The sequence below is a fragment of the Salvelinus alpinus genome, chromosome 20 (assembly GCF_045679555.1).
Source record: "Salvelinus alpinus chromosome 20, SLU_Salpinus.1, whole genome shotgun sequence".
In the NCBI taxonomy this organism is placed as follows: domain Eukaryota; kingdom Metazoa; phylum Chordata; class Actinopteri; order Salmoniformes; family Salmonidae; genus Salvelinus; species Salvelinus alpinus.
The window spans coordinates 33,969,243-33,988,605 of NC_092105.1; the positions used below are offsets into that span (position 1 = coordinate 33,969,243).

Sequence of the window (19,363 nt, forward strand, 5' to 3'; positions counted from 1 at the left end):
AGGTCAAAATTGAAGTAAGCATACACTGATTAAAACACCTGGTTTTCTAACCAATCTTTAGAATGATTAGGACCTGTAAAACAGCTTAATCAGAGTTCCAGCGGTATATTTGATCTGCGCATGTGCCAGCATCAGAAGCGCAAGTGAAGTGAGTTCAGAAAAACTGAAAGTATGCATGGAAATAGTTTTCATATACAAACTTTATATGTCCAAAATAACATGGTTGCTGTGGTAGAATGTTTATTTTGATTGCCGATTTTCTTCATTTTTTCAAGTCCCATCAGGTAGCCTGATTTCAGATGTGTCCATGTAAACAGGATTATTAGGGAAATCGTTCGTTCATGCAAAGCATGTAAATGTTTTAAAACCTCTACCGACCCACCCTCCCGGATCCGGGATCCTCCTCATCAGAAACGCTGACTAGCATAGCCTAGCATAGCGCCACAAGTAAATAATAGCATATAAATATCATGAAATCACAAGTCCAATACAGCAAATGAAAGATAAACATCTTGTGAATCCAGCCAACATGTCCGATTTTTTTTAATGTTTTACAGCGAAAACACAACATATATTTATGTTAGCTCACCACAATAGCCCAAAACACAACGCCATTTTTTTCACCGCAAAGATAGCTTTCACAAAACCCACAAATAGAGATAAAAATAATCACTAACTTTTGAACAACTTCATCAGATGACAGTCTTATAACATCATGTTATACAATACATTTATGTTTTGTTCGAAAATGTGCATATTTATAGCTACAAATCCTGGTTTTACATTCGCGCCATGATCATAAATGGCTCCAAAACAGCCGGAATAATTACAGAGAGCAACGTGAAATACAGAAAAACTCATCATAAAACATTTATGAAAAATACATGTTGTACACATAATTAAAGATACACTGGTTCTTAATGCAACCGCTGTGTTAGATTAAAAAAAATAACTTTAGTAAAAAGCACAGCATACAATAATCTGAGACAGCGCTCAGCCATTCTCCGCCATGTTGGAGTCAACATATTCAACAAAAATACGAAATAACATCATAAATATTCTCTTACCTTTGATGAACTTTCATCAGAATGCAGTGCTAGGAATCCTTGTTCCACAATAAATCGTTGTTTTGTTTTAGAATGTCCATTTCTTTTGTCGAATTAGCAACATTGGCTAGCATAGTGGAGCTCACGTGTCCATGAAAGTTTGACGCATGGAACGAAAAATTCAAAAAGTGATAATAAAAGTCGAATAAACTGGTCAAACTCAGTTGAGAATCCATCTTTAGCATGTTTTTCTCGTATGAATCCAATAACGTCCCAGATGGATCATTTCTTCGTGTCTACCTAAGGCATTGCAGACAACGATATGGTGCACCCAGGTGCGCAGCAAAATACAGCCAATATGGCTGACCTGTCACTCCAAAAGCTCTCATTCGGTCCCACATCAGGCTAGACACCTCATTCAACGTTCTACTGCCTGTTGACATCTAGTGGAAGGCGTATGAACTGCATACATATCCATAAATACAAGGCAATTGAATAGGCGAAGCCTTTCACAGAGACCCATTTCAGAATTTTCACTTCCTGTTTGGAAGTTTGCCTGCCAAATGAGTTCTGTTTTACTCACAGATATAATTCAAACAGTTTTAGAGACTTCAGAGTGTTTTCTATCCAATAGTAATAATAATATGCATATCATATGATCTAGAACAGAGTACGAGGCCGTTTAATTTGGGCACTATTTTTCCCCAAAGTGAAAATAGCACCCCCTATTAAGATTAAACAAACTATAATATTAATCTGATTATCCGCAATAATCGTATTATTGTGTGAAGTAACCATACTCAGTGTTCTAAAACAAGCAAGAGTTGTGTCTGTGTACAACATTCGGTAACATTCCTGTGATTTTGTCTGTCGCTGCACCTTGGCTCATGATTGGTTGTTGTCTGTCCTTCCCAGGTGAACATGCCAGAGTTGGCGCTCCTCCGCTTCGTGGTATTGGACGACGACTACATTGGAGACGACTTCATTGGCCAGTACAGCGTGGCCTTCGAGTGCCTTCAGCCGGGCTACCGCAACGTGCCCCTGCTGGGTCTGGTGGGAGACCCCTTGCCCCACGCTAGCCTGTTTGTCCATGTTGCCGTGACCAACCGACGAGGGGGGGGCAAGGCCCAGAGGAGGGGTCTGTCTGTGCGGAGAGGGGTGCGGCGGGGGCGAGAGTACGTGACCCTACGGAACACGGGTATTAAAGCTCTGGATGATACGTTCCGTCCCGCTAGCACCCATCTCAGAGAGGCCACAGACCTGCGGGAGGACGCACAGGTGAGAGGAGGGTCAGGAGTTAGAGGTCAGAGGATGATTGGAGGGTATTACTCATACCTGGGTGTTTCTCACGCACTTGCTGTTTAAAAAAAAAAAATTTTTTTTATTAACAAGAAATCAATACAGAGAGTACATGAGAGAACACAAGTATATATAGATTATATATAATGGACAATCGAGCTAGGGGGTACAATATCACATTACAATTACACAAGGACCTTAAGGGACATACATACACTTACAATTCTAACAGCTTTTTTGTTAGTAGAGTATGTAATTGTCTTAAAATACAGTTCAAATTCTTTTTGTAAGGTAAGAAAACGTGTTTTTTTGTTTGTAAATGTACATTTGTGAATATGAAATTTGGCCAAAAGAATAATGAAATTAATTACATAAAAATGTTTCAGCTTATTCCTATCTGTCATGGTCGTTTGTAGAGATGGACCAAGGCGCAGCGACTGTAGAGTTCCACATATTTTAATATTGAGTGAAACTTAGAAAAAACAAAACAATAAAGAATAAACGAACCGTGACGACAATGCAGTGCTAACAGGCATCTAAACATAAACAATATCCCATAACCCAAAGGTGGAAAAATGCAACTTAAGTATGATCCCCAATTAGAGACAACGATTACCAGCTGCCTCTAATTGGGAATCATACACAAACCCCAACATAGAAAATTAAACCTAGAACCTCACATAGAAATAAATAATAAACTAGACTGAAACCCCTAGTCACGCCCTGACCTACTCTACCATAGCAAATACAGGCTTTCTATGGTCAGGAAGTGACACTATCGTAAGTAAAGAATCCAAGCAGTACATCTCTCCACAATAGTGTAAGACCTTCATAAAAGTGTTCAATTATAAATCTACTGATGTCTTGCCACAGTTTTCTTACATGAATACAATGCCAAAAAAGATGCAACACTGTTTCTGGGTGGTCATTACAAAAGGAGCAATTTGAGTTGATGTTTTCCTTAAACTTCTTCATATAGTGGTTGGCAGGATAATATTTATGAATAATTTTAAAGGAAACCTCCTTAATTTTGTTAACAAGTAGGTATGTGTGTGGCAACATCCAAACTTTTTTCCAACAGATATTATCAATAAATCCATTCCAATAAGGCATGACATAAGGTATAGATACAACATCCTGCTGAAACAAGGTTCGTATCGCTCTGTTGTTGAATGGACCAAAAGAGAAACAAATCTTTCCTACTGATGAGTCAACAGGGTCAATAGAAGGTAGGCTCTGAGGATCAGGTCTTGACACATTCCTGAATAACAGAGCAACACCTGAGGGAATGGCGTCTAAAACAATTGCAAAATCTTTAGGTGTTACAGGGACCTTGTAAAGAGATTAGATTCCTTATAACTGAGTAAAAGACCCTCTGCATTTACCAGTTGGCTCACCAATAAGTATTTTTATACAATATATCCCGATTATTCCATATATAATATCTGTGTGGAGAAAAATTGTGTTTATAAATTAAGGACCATGACAAGAAAACCTGCAGATGAAAAGCAGAAAGTTTCACTGGAACTTTGTCAATATTATAATTGCAAAACAACATGAAGTTAAGGCCACAAAAAGTAGAGAAGACATGATGAGGAATAAAATTCCAGATAGAAGTGGGTCTTCTTAGGAATTGTTTTATCCAATTGATCTTAAAAGTATTATTTAAATTAGTAAAGTCCAGAAAATTTAGTCCACCATTCTCATAAGTGTTCATTACAACAGTTTTCCTAATGTAATGGGTACGGTTTCTCCAAAGAAAGTTGAAAAGCATCTGGTCTATCTCCTTGCTTATTTTACTGTCAAGATATAAAGATAGAGCGCCATATGTTAGTCTAGAGATACCTTCAGCCTTGGTTATTAGGACTCTACCTTTTAAAGATAAGTCCCTCTGTAGCCATTGATTTAGCTTCTTCTGGGTATTTTTAATAAGAGGGTTAACATTTAGTAAGCCTCTAGACTTCTGATCCTTTGTAATGGTTATGCCTAAATATGTAAGTTCTTCTTTTACTGGAATACCATAATATGAAGGTGTCACACAATCTTTGACAGCTATGAGTTCACATTTATTAATGTTAAGGTATAGACCAGACGCTTTGGAAAAGGATTGTATCACATTGATCGATATGGGAATTTGGTTAGCGTCTTTCAGAAAAAGTGTAGTATCATCAGCCAGCTGGCTTATAATCATTTCTTTACCAGCTATGGAAATACCTTGTACAGGACTATTATTTAAAGAATTTGCAAGAAGTTGGGTGATTAATAAAAACAGGTACAGAGAGATAGGACAACCTTGCCTAATTCCTCTCTTTAACTCAATCTAGGTGAGGTGCCATATTTCAATTTGATAGAGCTGTTACCATTTGCATAGAGAGTCTTAATAGCCTTACAAAAATCCCCAAAGCCAAGTCTCTCAAGGGAGTGGAAGAGGAACTGATGCTCTACTGTGTCAAATGCTTTAGAAAAATCTAAAATAATATGAAGCTATCCTCAGTTATTAGGTCTGAGTAGTCCAGTATGTCTAATACTAGTCCAACATTGTTAAAAATATGTCTGTTTCTCATGAAGCCAGACTGTGTTTCATTAATGACTGCATCCAGGACTTCTTCAATTATTTTTGCTAGTAGTAAGGCTAATATCTTATAGTCATTATTAAGAAGACAAATTGGCCGCCAGTTATCGATGAGTAGCACTTATTATTTAGGTATCAGTGTTATTAAAACCTCTACCACTTCTCTCTCCCGGATCCGGGATCCTCCTCATCAAAAAAGCTGACTAGCATAGCCTAGCCTAACGGGACAGGGATATCATATAATATAATTTTCATGATTTTCATGAAATCACAAGTCCAATACAGCAAATGAAAGATAAACATCTTGTGAATCCAGCCATCATTTCTGATTTTTAAAATGTTTTACAGCGAAAACACAATATCTATTTCTATTAGCTAACCACAATAGCCAAAGACTCAACCGCATATTTTAACCATGTTTCTACCGCATAGGTAGCTATCACAAAACCGACCAAATAGAGATATAATTAGTCACTAACCAAGAAATAACTTCATCAGATGACAGTCTTATAACATGTTATACAATACATTCATGTTTTGTTCGAATTTTTTTGCATATTTGAGGTATAAATCATAGTTTTACATTGCAGCTACCATCACAAATAGCACCGAAGCAGCCAGAATAATTACAGAGAGCAACGTGAAATACATAAATACTCATCATAAAACATTTATGAAAAATACATGGTGTACAGCAAATGAAAGATAAACATCTTGTGAATCCAGCCAATATTTCAGATTTTTTAAGTGTTTTACTGCGAAAACACAATATAGAATTATATTAGCTTACCACAATAGCCAAACACACAAATGCATTTATTCACCGCAAAAGGTAGCTATCGCAAAAACCAGCAAAAGATATAAAATTAATCACTAACCTTGACCAACTTCATCAGATGACAGTCTTATAACATCAAGTTATACAATACACTTATGTTTTGTTCGAAAATGTGTATATTTAGAGCTGCAAACCGTGGTTATACATTGTGAATATGTAGCATCGATTCACCAGAATGTCCGGAGCTATTTTGGACACTCACCTAATCTGACCAAAGAACTCATCATAAACTTTACATAAAAATGCTTGTTGTATGGCAAATGAAAGATACACTGGTTCTTAATGGAACCGCCGTGTTAGATTTAAAAAAATAACTTTACCATAACAAACAGCTTGCGTTATTGCGAGACAGCGCTCGCCAAAACGGCAGAGATTAGGAATCAACATTTTCCACAGAAATACGAAATAACATCATAAATTGTTCTTACTTTTGCTGAGCTTCCATCAGAATCTTGTACAAGGAGTCCTTGGTCCAGAATAAATCGTTGTTTGGTTTTAGAATGTCCATTTCTTCTGTCGAATTAGCAACCTTAGCTAGCCATGTGGCGCGAACATGCCTATCTTCTCTTGACGCAAAGATAGGAAAATTCCAAAAGTCCCAATAAACGTTGAATAAACTGATAAAACTCGGTTGAAAAAACCTACTTTATGATGTTATTATCACATGTATCAAATAGAATCAGAGCCGGAGATATCCGCCGTGTATACCGAACGCTTATCAGAAGACAATGTCGACGTACTTCGCCCGCCAGAGAAGACAAAGACATTTCCAGAACTGTCACTCCAAAAGCTCTTGTTCGGCCTCAGATCAAGCTAGACACCCCATTCCACCTTCCACTGCCTGTTGACATCTAGTGGAAGGCGTATGAAGTGCATGCATATCGATAAATATAAGGCAATTGAATAGGCAGGCCCTGGAACAGAGCATCGTTTCCAGATTTTTCACTTCCTGTATGGAAGTTTGCTGCAAAATGAGTTCTGTTTTACTCACAGATATAATTCAAACAGTTTTAGAAACTTGAGAGTGTTTTCTATCCAATAGTAATAATAATATGCATATTGTATGATCTAGAATAGAGTACGAGGCAGTTTAATTTGGGCACGATTTTGTCCAAAGTGAAAACAGCTCCCCCCTATTGACAAGAAGTTTTAACCCCTGACTCATTGTAGGAGGGAGAACATTGTTTTTAATACTCTCTAAAAAGACTTCAAATAGGAAGGGAGCTACTTGTTCAGAAAATAATTTGTAAAATTTTGATGTATTTCCATCAACACCTGGTGATTTTTTGTTCTTTAGATGTTTGATAGACTCTATAATCTCTTCCACTTTGATGGGTTCAGCACACTGTTTAGATTCTATATCACTGATAGAGTGAACATTATTCAGTGAGTTAAAAAACATATCTGTGGATTCCTGACAGTACGTAGAGCTATACAATTTTCTGTAAAGTTTGCTACAGTATTTAGCGATACATTTTTGGTCATCTGTAATAAAACCATCGATGTTTAACTTATGGATAGTGTTATTTTTAGAGTGACATTTCTCAAGTCTAAAGAAATAAGATGAATTCTGTTCTCCCTCCTCAATCCATTTTTTCCTAGATCTAATAAAGGCTCCTTCTGCTTTTAATCTATATATATTATCCAGTTTATTTTGTAACTCAATTAGTTCCATCTTCTCCTCCCCCGAGAGGCCGGCTGGGGACCTCTGAGAAAGGGAAGTTATCTTAATGATCACCTTTTCCTCCTCAGCTCTTCTGGTCTTAGCAAGATTACTACCATATTTTCTAAGGTATTTGGACACCTCAAATTTAAAGAGCTCCCAGTTCTTGCAATAAGATTTTTCTTCACAAACCCTTTCCCAAAAGTGTGAGAGCAAATCTTTAACCTCAAATGTAACTATATCATTATTTAATAATGAGCTATTTAGCTTCCAGTAGGATGCTCTACCAAGGTTAGTATCAGGGGTAAATATTTTGATATCAATGTAAATGGCCCTATGGTCTGTGAGGGGAGTAGTACAAATATTTGTAGTAACACACTCACTATCAATACATTTGGATATAAGCCAAAAATCTATTCTGGATTGTCTGGAACCTGTTTTGTTACTCCAAGTGAATGATCTGTCGGCCGGAAACCTCTCTCTCCATATATCAGTAAGATCAAACTTTTCCATAAAAAGTATTAAACCCAAATTCTGATTGGTTGGTCTACCTGGGGGCCATCTATCAGTTGAATGATCTATTGTAATGTTAAAGTCCCCTCCTATCAATAATAACGAATTGGGAAATTTAGATAACCAATGAAGTATATGTTTCTCTATAGATTCATGCAACTCATCATTCTCATGTTTGGTGTTGTACCCGTAGAAGTTTACAGTAATGAGCGTAATGTCATTGTAACTGAGCACAAGACAAATAAAGTGACCAAAGGGGTCACATTCCAAGTGTAGAATATTACCACCAAAGGTATTTTTCATTGTAGTGACGCCAGCGGACCGTTCAGATCCATGGGAAAGCCAAATATCGTTGCCCCACTGTGACCTCCAGAAGTTGGCATCAGTCGAAATTGAGTGAGACTCTTGAAGAAAGCAAAAATCTGTTCGTAATTGTTTAGCAAATAAAAATAAGGCCTTGCGCTTCACATTGTTTTTTAACCCTCTAGCATTAAGAGAAACTAAAGACAAAGACAAAACAACAAAGATTATATACAAGTATAAACTGTAGTAGGATGAGTCAAAGACGTAGGAGCAGTGAACGTAAACGATAAGGAACCGAGATCTGCACCATTTAAGTCAATTTAAAGTGAAAATATCTTATTCCATAAACTTTGAGCTAGACGTTATCCGGCTTTGAAATTCAACTCAACTGAAAATTATGTTCAAGACCAAACCAAGGGTTCTTGTAGTAAGAGAGACTAAAAACCCTCTTTAGTGTAATCAGGAACTATTCTGAGAAATAAAATACAAAATAATAATTTAAATAAAAGGGTACCTACTATTTTAAGTGCATATGAAAACTGATCATAAAAAATTTGAATAAAAAATGTTTTACACATACATGTTCCTAAGACCTTTTTCACTTGGAAATAAGTATTAATAACTAAATAGAGCAATACCCGTGTAAAGTCAGAGCAGACCTGTATGCCCTTTGAAACAGTATCTTAGTTACTGTATACATAAAAAATAAATACAGCTTTCAGTCTTCTTCGTAAGTTTGTAAACAAAATAGGTCTTCTGGTCATACAAGAACAAACAAATAAATTGAAGTACCTGAGTATTCTGAAAAATAGTCACCTGATGCTTGTTAGGTAAACAATATAAGGAAAATTAGAATACCATGGCTGAAACCATCAATCTGTTCCTTCTGGTGAGATTTTAGGGAGGAATATGGATTTCTGAACCGTTGATGAAGCATCGTCCTCCGACGAAGTAAGCAGCCTTTCCCTCATTTCGTGCTTTCTTGATCGTTGGCCACAACTTGTTCCTTCTTTCTATGTCCTCCGGGCTGAGATGCTCGGCGAAACGCATACCATGGCTCTGAAGGAAGGGGTTCTTCCTAGCAGCTTTCCAGACAGCATCCCTGTAGAATCTGGCAGTGAAGAGGATGATGATACTCCTTGGTCTTGAATCGTTTTGCTTCTTGCCGAGGCGATGCACAACGTCGATGGTATCACCAACTTTGTTCTTCTCTGCAGGCATAACTTCTTGGCAGATGCGGATGGCCTCTCCTCGCACATCTTCATTCTCCACCTCTGGCATGCCGTAGAGTCTCAGGTTCTATCTTCTTGTGTATTGTTCCAGATCAGTATAGACGTCTATGGTAGACATTGTTATTATTTTCCACCTTTTCCACACTTTTTTCAACTTTTGCCACTCTCGTTTTCACATCCTTGATTTCACCACATGCAAACTCCACAGTCTTTTTCAAGCCTTCGATAACCATGGTGTTCGCGCCTACCATTTTCTCAATGGTGTCAGACCTGGAGTTGATGAGTAAGGAGAGGGTAGCCACGATGTCAGAGTTCATGTTGGTTTTTTTGGAGGGTGGAGGTTTGCGCGGAGTAACCGGTAAAGAGGGGAATTCGTCATCTTCAACAGCATTCGAAAGCATGATATTATCCATAGGGCAAGCGTAGTTATGGCAGTTGTCTATAAGCACGTTCCTCTCTTGTTGATTAGCAATAGAACGGATAGCTTCTTCCTTTCTTTTTTTGTCACGACTTTGCATGGACATGCCGAAATAAATTATCCAATTATTATTCCAGTCACAGGAAAGGTCTTATATCTTGAACAAATAAAAACAGTAATAATAATGACTGTAAACTTGGTTTTTTTCACAATCTTTCTGAAGTTTTGTACGGAGCTCGGTAAAAAAGCGTCTGTTCAAGCCGCCATCTTGGCACCTCTTCCTCACGCACTTGCTGTATTGCGAAGAAGTTACTCTTCTCCATGTAGTATGGACTTGCTCACGTTCCCTTATGGATTTACCACTTGTCTGTTCCTTTTAAAGCCATGCAGAGAAAAGCGATATTTCAGAACTGAGGTCAATTGAAAAATATCAGACAGTGTTGTAATGTACTGTATAGATAACCCAATATAACCAAATCTATTTAAAGCCCCCATGCAGTCTTTTTAGTAAAATTTTTTGAGCATATACTTCCCTGAACCTCCTTTTGAAATGCTCAGTCTGATCGTGTGGGTGTATCCATACACATTCAAATATATTTACATACACAGCCCTGATTGGCGGATAGGATCGTCTAGAGCAGGGATGCTTAAACTTTTGGTTTTGGTCGGCCAAGATATATTCTGAAGGGTTTACATTATTTATTTAGAAATATAGGTCAACAATAAGATTTTTTAAGTAATCATGAAATTCCACTTCAAACATGAATCAAATCATAGCCATATTACTTGACACCTATGATTACCAGTATTAAATATGTATTACAAATTTGACCATTGTAGCTTAGAAACTGCAACCAAGTTTCTATAGTCATAAGACTTATAACATGAATATGTGCAGGGACCCTTCATGCATTTTGTGGGCCCAAGCGAGATTTGGTTAACCCCCCCCCCCCCCCCCCCCCCCACCTCACGGGCAAAACATTTTATTGGTCCCCCTCTTGGCAGAGGAGAGAAAAATGGGCAGCTTTAAAACTAATTTCATGCTATTCTACTCATTTTGCCATGGGATGGAGAGGCAATTTAGCAGTTTTAATGCTAATTTCCTGCAATTCTACACATTTTGCCATGTTAATACAATATCTGAGTGAGAGTGACTGACAAAATCAACGGGGGCCACCTGGAGGTCACGGCCCCTGGGCACGGGCCTTGAGTGCCTGGTCAGTAATTCGGCCATGATTACTATAAGGTTTAGATAGCTGGCTAGACTACTGTAACTTAACAGTCAACAGTAAGTTGAGACCCTGACTGACTTCCTAAAAAATATATATCTTTAGGGGGCCCCTAGTGGTCCTGACGGGCCAAACGTCGCCCAAGGGCCCCAGTTTTGTCAGCCCTGCTCTAGAGCCTACCCCGCTTCCCCATTTAAAGTAAGAGGATACATATGCAAATAAAATATGACTGGTTCATTGGTCAGAATAATCCGATTGTGATGTCATGATCTGGGCCAAAAACCATCCCACCTGAACAGGCTGAATTTCCAGCCATTTTTTTCAAACAGCTCTTACACAAAAAGCTAAATATTGAAAATTAACAAATACATTTGAATACATTTTCCTGCCTGAACAGATAGTGGCGATGTGCTGTTGTGTTATATTTAGCCAGTGTTGAAATATGGTCTGTTATGCAGGAGTTTTGGAGGAGTGTGATTTGGGCTATAATAGATTGCATGACTGCGCTGAAATAAGATACTACCTGTGAGTTCTCTGTGGGGTGACGTGAACTTTTTGAAAGAGACAGAGAAAAAGAGGGAGTGAGAGTAATGAAAGAGAGGGGAGAGAGGTGGATAGAGAGAAAGAAGGAAGGAGAGAGGGAGTAGGTTGAGGAGGATTACACGGTAGTCTATAAATAACAGAGGAGAGAGAGAAGGCATAGACCTGGTTACAGCACGGACCAGCTTATCTCCACATTTACACACTCTCTCTCTGTCTCTCTGTCTGTCTCTCTCTCTGTCTCTCTCTCTCTCTCTCCCTACCATGTGTCCAGCTGTATTCTCATCTGCCACAGTCTGTTATTATTCATAATTTGTCTCCCCGCCCACCCACCCACCCACACACACACACACACACACACACACACACACACACACACACACACACACACACACACACACACACACACACACACACACACACACACACACACACACACACACACACACACACACAAAGCCCCCCGCCCCACTCACATCCAACCCACTCTGTCCTCAGGAGAGCTATGCTATGGTAATCACCAATGTGACTGCTGGTCCAGTTGCAGTGCTGCCAGGTGGAAAATGGCCTCAGTGTTTTGGCAGTGTGTCTGATCTCAGTGGAGACCTCTGACAGATCCCAGTACACTCCCTCCCTCCCAAACACATTAGCTAGTACAGTAGTCTAGATGTCTAGCATGGATGCTTTAATGTCTATTCTCCTGACCCTAGCACAGGTTTTAGGGGTTCAGTTCAAGTAATAAGGGGTTTACCCAAGTGCCTTGTTACTTGATTTGGATTGACCTGAACCTGACCAGAGATTTCCGTGGCGTACTCACAGACAATAGGAGAAGGACATGTTCTGTGTGTTTTAATCTGTGCCTGACTTTATCTAGGTGTGAGTTTAAGCCTCATCTGAGGTTGGGATTTCATCAGGGTCAGATGTTTTTCAGGTCCCGTGGACCTGACCATAATATACCTATAATACACTGCATCTCTCTCTCTCTCTCTCTCTTTCGCTCTGTGTCCTGTTCCATCCAGAGTGCAAGTGTGAGTTTCAAAGAGCAGTGTGGACTCCCCCCGGTGGCCAAGCTGAAGCAGTGCATCCAGAGCCTGGCCACACGGTTGCAGACCCCAGAAGGGCCCCCGGGGGCCAGCATGACCCTGAGGGATGGCTACCCCCACCTGGAGGCCCTGGGCAGCATCACAGAGGTCACGCGCAAACTACTGAATCACTATGATACGGTAGGAGGGAGAGAGGGAGAGAGGGGGGAGAGGGAGAGAGGGGGGAGAGGGAGAGAGAGATATGTATCAATATTATAATATTATTGGAGTACATATATGTCGAGAGGGAGCGTAATTAAGACACTTGAAGCTATAGGCATGTGTTCATTCACACACCTTTGTCTTCGGCATACATGCTTACACAGAAGTAGGGAGAGAGAGGCACACATGCACAAATACCGTTTTCCTCTCCAGCTGTGTTTCTTCCCACTCCGTCTCTGCCAGTATTAAATCAGGATGCCTCTTACCCACCTGCACTCTATCTCTCATTACTCCCCCTCACACATCACAACCAACCAGAGAAACAGAGAGAGGGAGGGAGAAAAAGGGAGAGGGACAAAGAGGAAGAGCTATTTCTGTGGCAGCATATTTGTGCAGTGTGCTCTGTGTATGTTAGATGTTTGTCAGCCTCGCTCTCTGTATGTATGTGTATCTAGGGCCAAGCTATCCCAGCAGGTCAGTGTGACACACAGACAGTTGGCCTGAGACACAGACTGTAGCCCCTCCAATGTCTACATCACACCCTCAAACCTCCATCACACGTGGCCTTAGTCATCACGCTCTCTTCTTCCCTTCCATCTCTCCCTTTCCCCCATCCCTCCATTCCTCCGTCTCACAGACATCTCATCTAACCCTGAGGTAGTGGACAGCACGGTCAGAGTTAGAGTCAGGAAGGAAGGACATTAGTCTGTAAATAACACAGTGTGCTGCTCTTTCATAAAAACATTTTCAGAGTTTTTTTCCCATACATTTTTCATTCATTTGCATTATAGAACTTGTGTGTCTCTACACCAGTGGAGGCTGCTGAGGGGAGGTCGGCTCATAATAATGGCTGGAATGGAGCGAACGGAAGGGCATCAAATGATGTGTTGATGTATTTGATACCATTCCACTCATTCCGCTCCAGCCATTACCACAAGCCCGTACTCCCCAATTAAGGTGCCACCAACCTCCAGTACTGTACAGAATATACCTGCCACCATTAAAGGCCAGTATCTATGTGTGTATGTTTTTGTGTGTATGACAATGTTTCTATCCATCTGTCTATTGGTTGGTCTGTTGATATGTATCTGTCTGTCTGTCCAGAGGCTCATCCAGTGTCTGTCTTTGTCTCTCTTCCAGATGATCTCGGCCAAGAAGCAGCTGATCGAGAATGCAGACGCTGTGCAGGAGAGGATGGCCCAGGTGCAGAGAGAAGGTGAGAGGAGAGGATGGATGGACAGAGGGAGGGAGGGAAAGGAGGAATATAAAATATTTGTCGTGGAGGATAGGGGTAAATAATGGCTGGAATGAATATCAAACTAATAACTAACTTTTTAGAGATCAAGTGGTCTACCGAAGGGTGATTGCAGAGCTCTGTCTTGTGATGTTATTTATACTGTACACCACAGTCCTCAAGAGAGAGAGATGAACTGGAAGTGCTATATAGGAGAAATGGAGAGAGGAAAATCAATGGTTTTCATTTACCATACCAATACACATAAACCTAGTCCAGACTTCAGTAAACACAGTGAGCCTATAATTTGCCTTATGAGGAGAGAAATCGCCGGACATACTGGGGCTGGAGAAAAAAAACGAAATACAATGAGATTTAATTGCATTTCGTTTTATGATTGCAGTGTTTTTCCAACATGGTAACGATGACATTGGTCAGCTTACTGCCACATGGCTCTGCTTACTGCTACCTGTTGCCTGCCTTGGCCACAGCTCTAACTATCAGTTGAACTGTATCTCTATCTCCTGTCCTGTCTTCTCAGGAATGGAGTTCCATGAGGAGCTGCCCAGGCTGGGAGAGAAGGAGGGGCTGAAGGGACACAAGCAGAGCAAAGCCCTGGAGAGTTTCACCTGGAATATTACTGTACTGAAGGTACACACACACACACACACACACACACACACACACACACACACACACACACACACACACACACACACACACACACACACACACACACACACACACACACACACACACACACACACACACACACACACACACACACACGTGATACAATAAACTTGATACAATAAACATTATTGTTACCAAGGGGGAAATTGTCTTGGAGACAAAATAAAATTGTCTTGGAAACAATTTTGCTCTCTCTCTCTCTCTCTCTCTCTCTCTCTCTCTCTCTCTCTCTCTCTCTCTCTCTCTCTCTCTCTCTCTCTCTCTCTCTCTCTCTCTCTCTCTCTCTCTCTCTCTCTCTCTCTCTCTCTCTCTCTCTCTCTCTACAGGGTCAGTGTGATCTCCTGCGCAGTGCCAAGGTAGACTCTCTGGATGCTCTGAGACAGTTGGCCCTGGCCTGTGAAGCCTGTGGCCTCACCTCCACCACCTCCTCCTGCACCTCTTTTGGTCCCTCTGATCTCTTCTACACCTCCCACAGCAGGAGGGGCAACTCCCAGGAGAGGAGAGGAAGCACCCAGGAGAGGAGGGTGAATACCCATGGCAATGGACGAATATGACACCCCCCAACCTACCAGAGAGAGGGAAGGGGGATAGAGGGATCGAGTGGATGAGATGGTGACAACCCCTCAAATCCCAAACTGCCAGAGAAAGGGAGGGTGGGGAGAGAGAGAGAGATGGAGAAAGAGAGCAGAGTTGGAATGGTCTAGAGTAGAGCCCAGAGCCTATACCTTTATCCAGAGTAGTAAGACTAGTGAAGAATCGTTGCAGTAATTTGACGGCTTACTTTGTGTTCATCAGTGGAAATCGATTTGTGCTTATTTAAGTCGGACACTTGAATATAACGCTCCTACAATTTACTTCAATGTTTTTTCTCCCTAAAAAGGGAGTTGTGATTGTGAAAACACGTTGTTCTTAGGTAAGAACCCTTTGCTGTGGAGAGGACAAGTGAAGAGTCTCTGTCCTTCTGAACCCACCTAATTGATCCCTCGGGAGGATGTGATGTCACGCTGTTGATGCCTTGTCTCACCATGGATAAAACAGGGGGTTGAGTCACAAGTGACCCTCCCAGTGTCCCACCGACACAGCTACTGTTACACCCAGCCCCTCTCTCCTTCCTTCCCCCTCTTTATCTCCTTCACCCAGAACCCTCGGTACGTGGAGTGTTTTGAATGTCTAGCCTGTCTTGCGTACCCCTCACCCCCCCCCCCCCCCTGAGAGACCCCACCAGGTATCCTTTCCTGAGAAGATGGGAGGAGGAAGATGTGTTGGTAGTTTTACATGACATGGCTTAACTCTGCTTCAGGCTACTATGTACTACCTGAGACCATCCACAGGTGTCAGATGGCTAGGGGCTAGGGGCTAACAGTGACACAGTATCACAACATCACAGTAAGGTCTGGAAGACAGCCTGAAGACAACCTGAAATAGTGTGATTGAAGAAAACCTGTTGAGTGTGATTGATTGATTATTTGATTGTGTTTAATAGGCTTAATTGATTAGTTGGGCGGCAGGTAGCCTAGTGGTTAGAGCGTTGGGGCAGTAACCAAAAGGTTGCTTGTTCGAATTGAATCCCTGAGCTGACAAGATGGAAAAAATCTGCCATTCTGCCCTTGAGCAAGGCAGTTAACCCCCACAACAACTGTTCCCCGGGCGCCGTGGATGTCGATTAAGGCAACCCCCCGCACTTCTCTGATTCAGAGGGGTTGGGTTAAATGCGGAAGACAAATTTTGGTTGAATGCATTCAGTTGTGAAACTGACTAGGTATCCCCTTTCCCCTTTGATTGATATATGTGTATTACCCTACACAAGGATGTGATTGGCATGGCTGTGTTGCTATGAGGGAGGGGGCCCTCTCTCTGTGTATTGACTGAAAGTATGTGCTGGGTTTGTCCCAGCTTAAAAACTCACTCAGCAACAGTAAAGGACTCTGACAAAGAACTACAAAAATGGCGCTACTAGATGCTACTACATCCTTGGTGTGCTTATGCTGCTTGTGATGGTCGACTGTGGGACATGGATGCCATTGTTTTTCCAATGTTAGATTTGTGCTATTAAGGTAGGTAAATACTTAATGTAATTTCTATTTTACTGTGTCATAGCACCCTTTCTCTACCAGTGGTGGCTGGTATCACTTTAAATCGGAGGACGGGCCCCACCAGCCTCCACTGCTCTCTACCTTTCCTACCACCTGTGATCCAAACACAGCAAGAGGCAGAGGGCCCCAACACAACAATACTACACCCAGCGCTGAGAGAGCACTATAGGGGCCTGGCATCAAAGAGACACAGACAGTAGAGATAATAGAGGATCTTACAATAAGGGACATTTTCATCACAAGGCTGGATTGAATGGAAAGTGTTCCCTCAGGGCCTCCAGCAGAGCACAGGGTCTTCTGGGGCTCTGAGGTAAACGTACCTACCGTCTGTCATTCTACAGTCTGTATAGCCATTTCAACACACACAGCAGTAAAGTTGGAGGAACATTTAAATTCGGCATAGAAAGGGTAATACCTAACATAGGTTCTTTGATGAATGCAGTGGACAACACATTTTGACCTGCCTCTCTCCTTCTCTTGGATGGATGGATTCATTATCATCTGTTGCCTCCTTCACCAGCCCACCTCCATACATCTATCTTAAAGGCGTTGCATGGTCAATCCGACGTCTGCATTGACCATGCAGCGTTTACAGTGATATGGCCTCTGCAGAAGTCAGAGCCAATTTATGCTTGATCCGAAAATGTGGTTGGAGGCTTCGTATGGAGGGTGTGACGCAATCACATAGCCCCCAGAGGCACGCAGAAGCCAAATCAAGCTCCGTACCGCATCGCCGTGCACCTCTCAAATGTTGTAACAACGAGGAGGGCTCCGTATAGCTCCTCATTGACATGATTGGTTGATGGTAGGTGAGAACGGGAGGTCCTGCATAAACACAAACTCACTTCCTTGACAACTTCCTCCACAACAGCTCTGTGCTGCTCGGCAAAGTGCAACAAGTATGAATGACCTGACTTCTGCAAAGGCCATATCAAGGTAAATGCTGCACGGCCAATCAGTTCATCGGAATGACCATGCGCGCCTTTCAGGTCATTCATACTTGTTGCACTTTGCCGAGCAGCACAGAGCTGTTGTGGAGGAAGTTGTCAAGGAAGTGAGTTTGTGTTTATGCAGGACCTCCCGTTCTCACCTACCATCAACCAATCATGTCAATAAGGAGCTATACGGAGCCCTCCTCATTGTTACAACATTTGACAGGCGCACAGCCATGAGGAACGGAGCTCAGTTTGGCCTCTATGTGCTTCCGGAGGCTCCGTAATTGCGTCACACCCTCCGTACGGCGCATCCGACCACATTTTGGGAGAAAGAATAAATTGGCTCTTATGGTCAATTGGTAGAGCATGGCACTCGTGACGCCAGGATTGTGATTCGATTCCTGTTGGGTCCACCCATATGAAAAATGTATGCACACATAACTGTAAATCGGTCTGGATAGAAGTGTCTGCTAAATGGCATATATAATATGTTTATTTTACACCTTCATCTATCTTTTCTTATATCAACCACCTCCATCTGTTGGGTCGTTCCATGAAAAGAGTGCCTTTTGCATCCCTTTGATATTTTAAGTAGAAATTGTGCACAAATATTTAATTTTAAAAGCCTGTTATATTAAATTAAGTGCGCTTTAATATAGACTACATGGAGAATTCAATAAATCTTCATCTTTAAAATGAATTAAAGACTTGCTAAACTGCCAAAATTCACAATTTTGACATGTCCCTCTGTGCATCCTCTGTGCATACTCTGTGCATCCTCTGTGCATCCTCTGTGCATCCTCTGTGCATCCTCTGTGCATCCTCTGTGCATCCTCTGTGCATCCTCTGTGACTTCTAGGAAGATTTGAACCTACTTAACCCCCACATGTCTTCACGTTTTCACCATCATTGTAAAGCTATTTTGGTGCTTTGGCAAAGTTATTTCTGAAGATTAGTATTTATTTATTTATTAAACCGTTATTTAACGAGGCAAGTCAGTTAAGAACAAATTCTTATTTGTTCCTTTAAAAAAATTTGTTCTATAGAAACAATGAACTGCTAATAGTGAAATCATAGTGTAAAAGCAGGTGACCTGGTCCTGCTCTTATTGGCCGTTTTGTGGTGTTTTGGGGTGGAAAACAGGGTCAAGCATAACACGTCAACCCTGTTACCCATCGATAAACAGGCTAGAAATGTTTTAACAATAAATACAAAAATGGTGAAGCTTGCATTCAATTGCTCCTCCCTGTTTGCAGACAACAAGCTTCCATTCCCCCTGTCACAAGTTGATTTATGGCTGATTTAAGATGAAATCGTCAACGCAGTTACTTTATTTAGCACTTAATAGGCACTTACTAAAGATGGGAAAACATGTTTTTTATGAAGTTGAACATGTGCTCTTTATGACAGAATGCTGAAATGATGTGAAATCAAAATCCAAGTTACACTGCTCAAAAGGCACCGAATTGGTGGAACGACCCTGTTATGTTAGGTTTCATTGCCAAAGGCCG

General features: G+C 41.2%; 1 protein-coding gene across 2 annotated transcripts in view; it reads left to right on the forward strand.

The window, feature by feature from the left end:
* Positions 1–17,655, forward strand: part of LOC139546699 (inactive phospholipase C-like protein 1) — a 108,565-nt gene extending 90,910 nt beyond the window's left edge. The window contains exons 6-11 of one of the 2 annotated variants that reach the window (XM_071355393.1): positions 1,962–2,324; positions 12,673–12,876; positions 14,038–14,113; positions 14,673–14,782; positions 15,151–15,348; positions 16,922–17,655. In XM_071355393.1, the coding sequence (XP_071211494.1) occupies positions 1,962–2,324; positions 12,673–12,876; positions 14,038–14,113; positions 14,673–14,782; positions 15,151–15,348; positions 16,922–17,086 (1,116 nt within the window). In that variant the 3' untranslated portion in view covers positions 17,087–17,655. The other variant, XM_071355394.1, reaches the window with a different exon arrangement.
* The last annotated feature ends 1,708 nt before the right edge of the window (positions 17,656–19,363 follow it).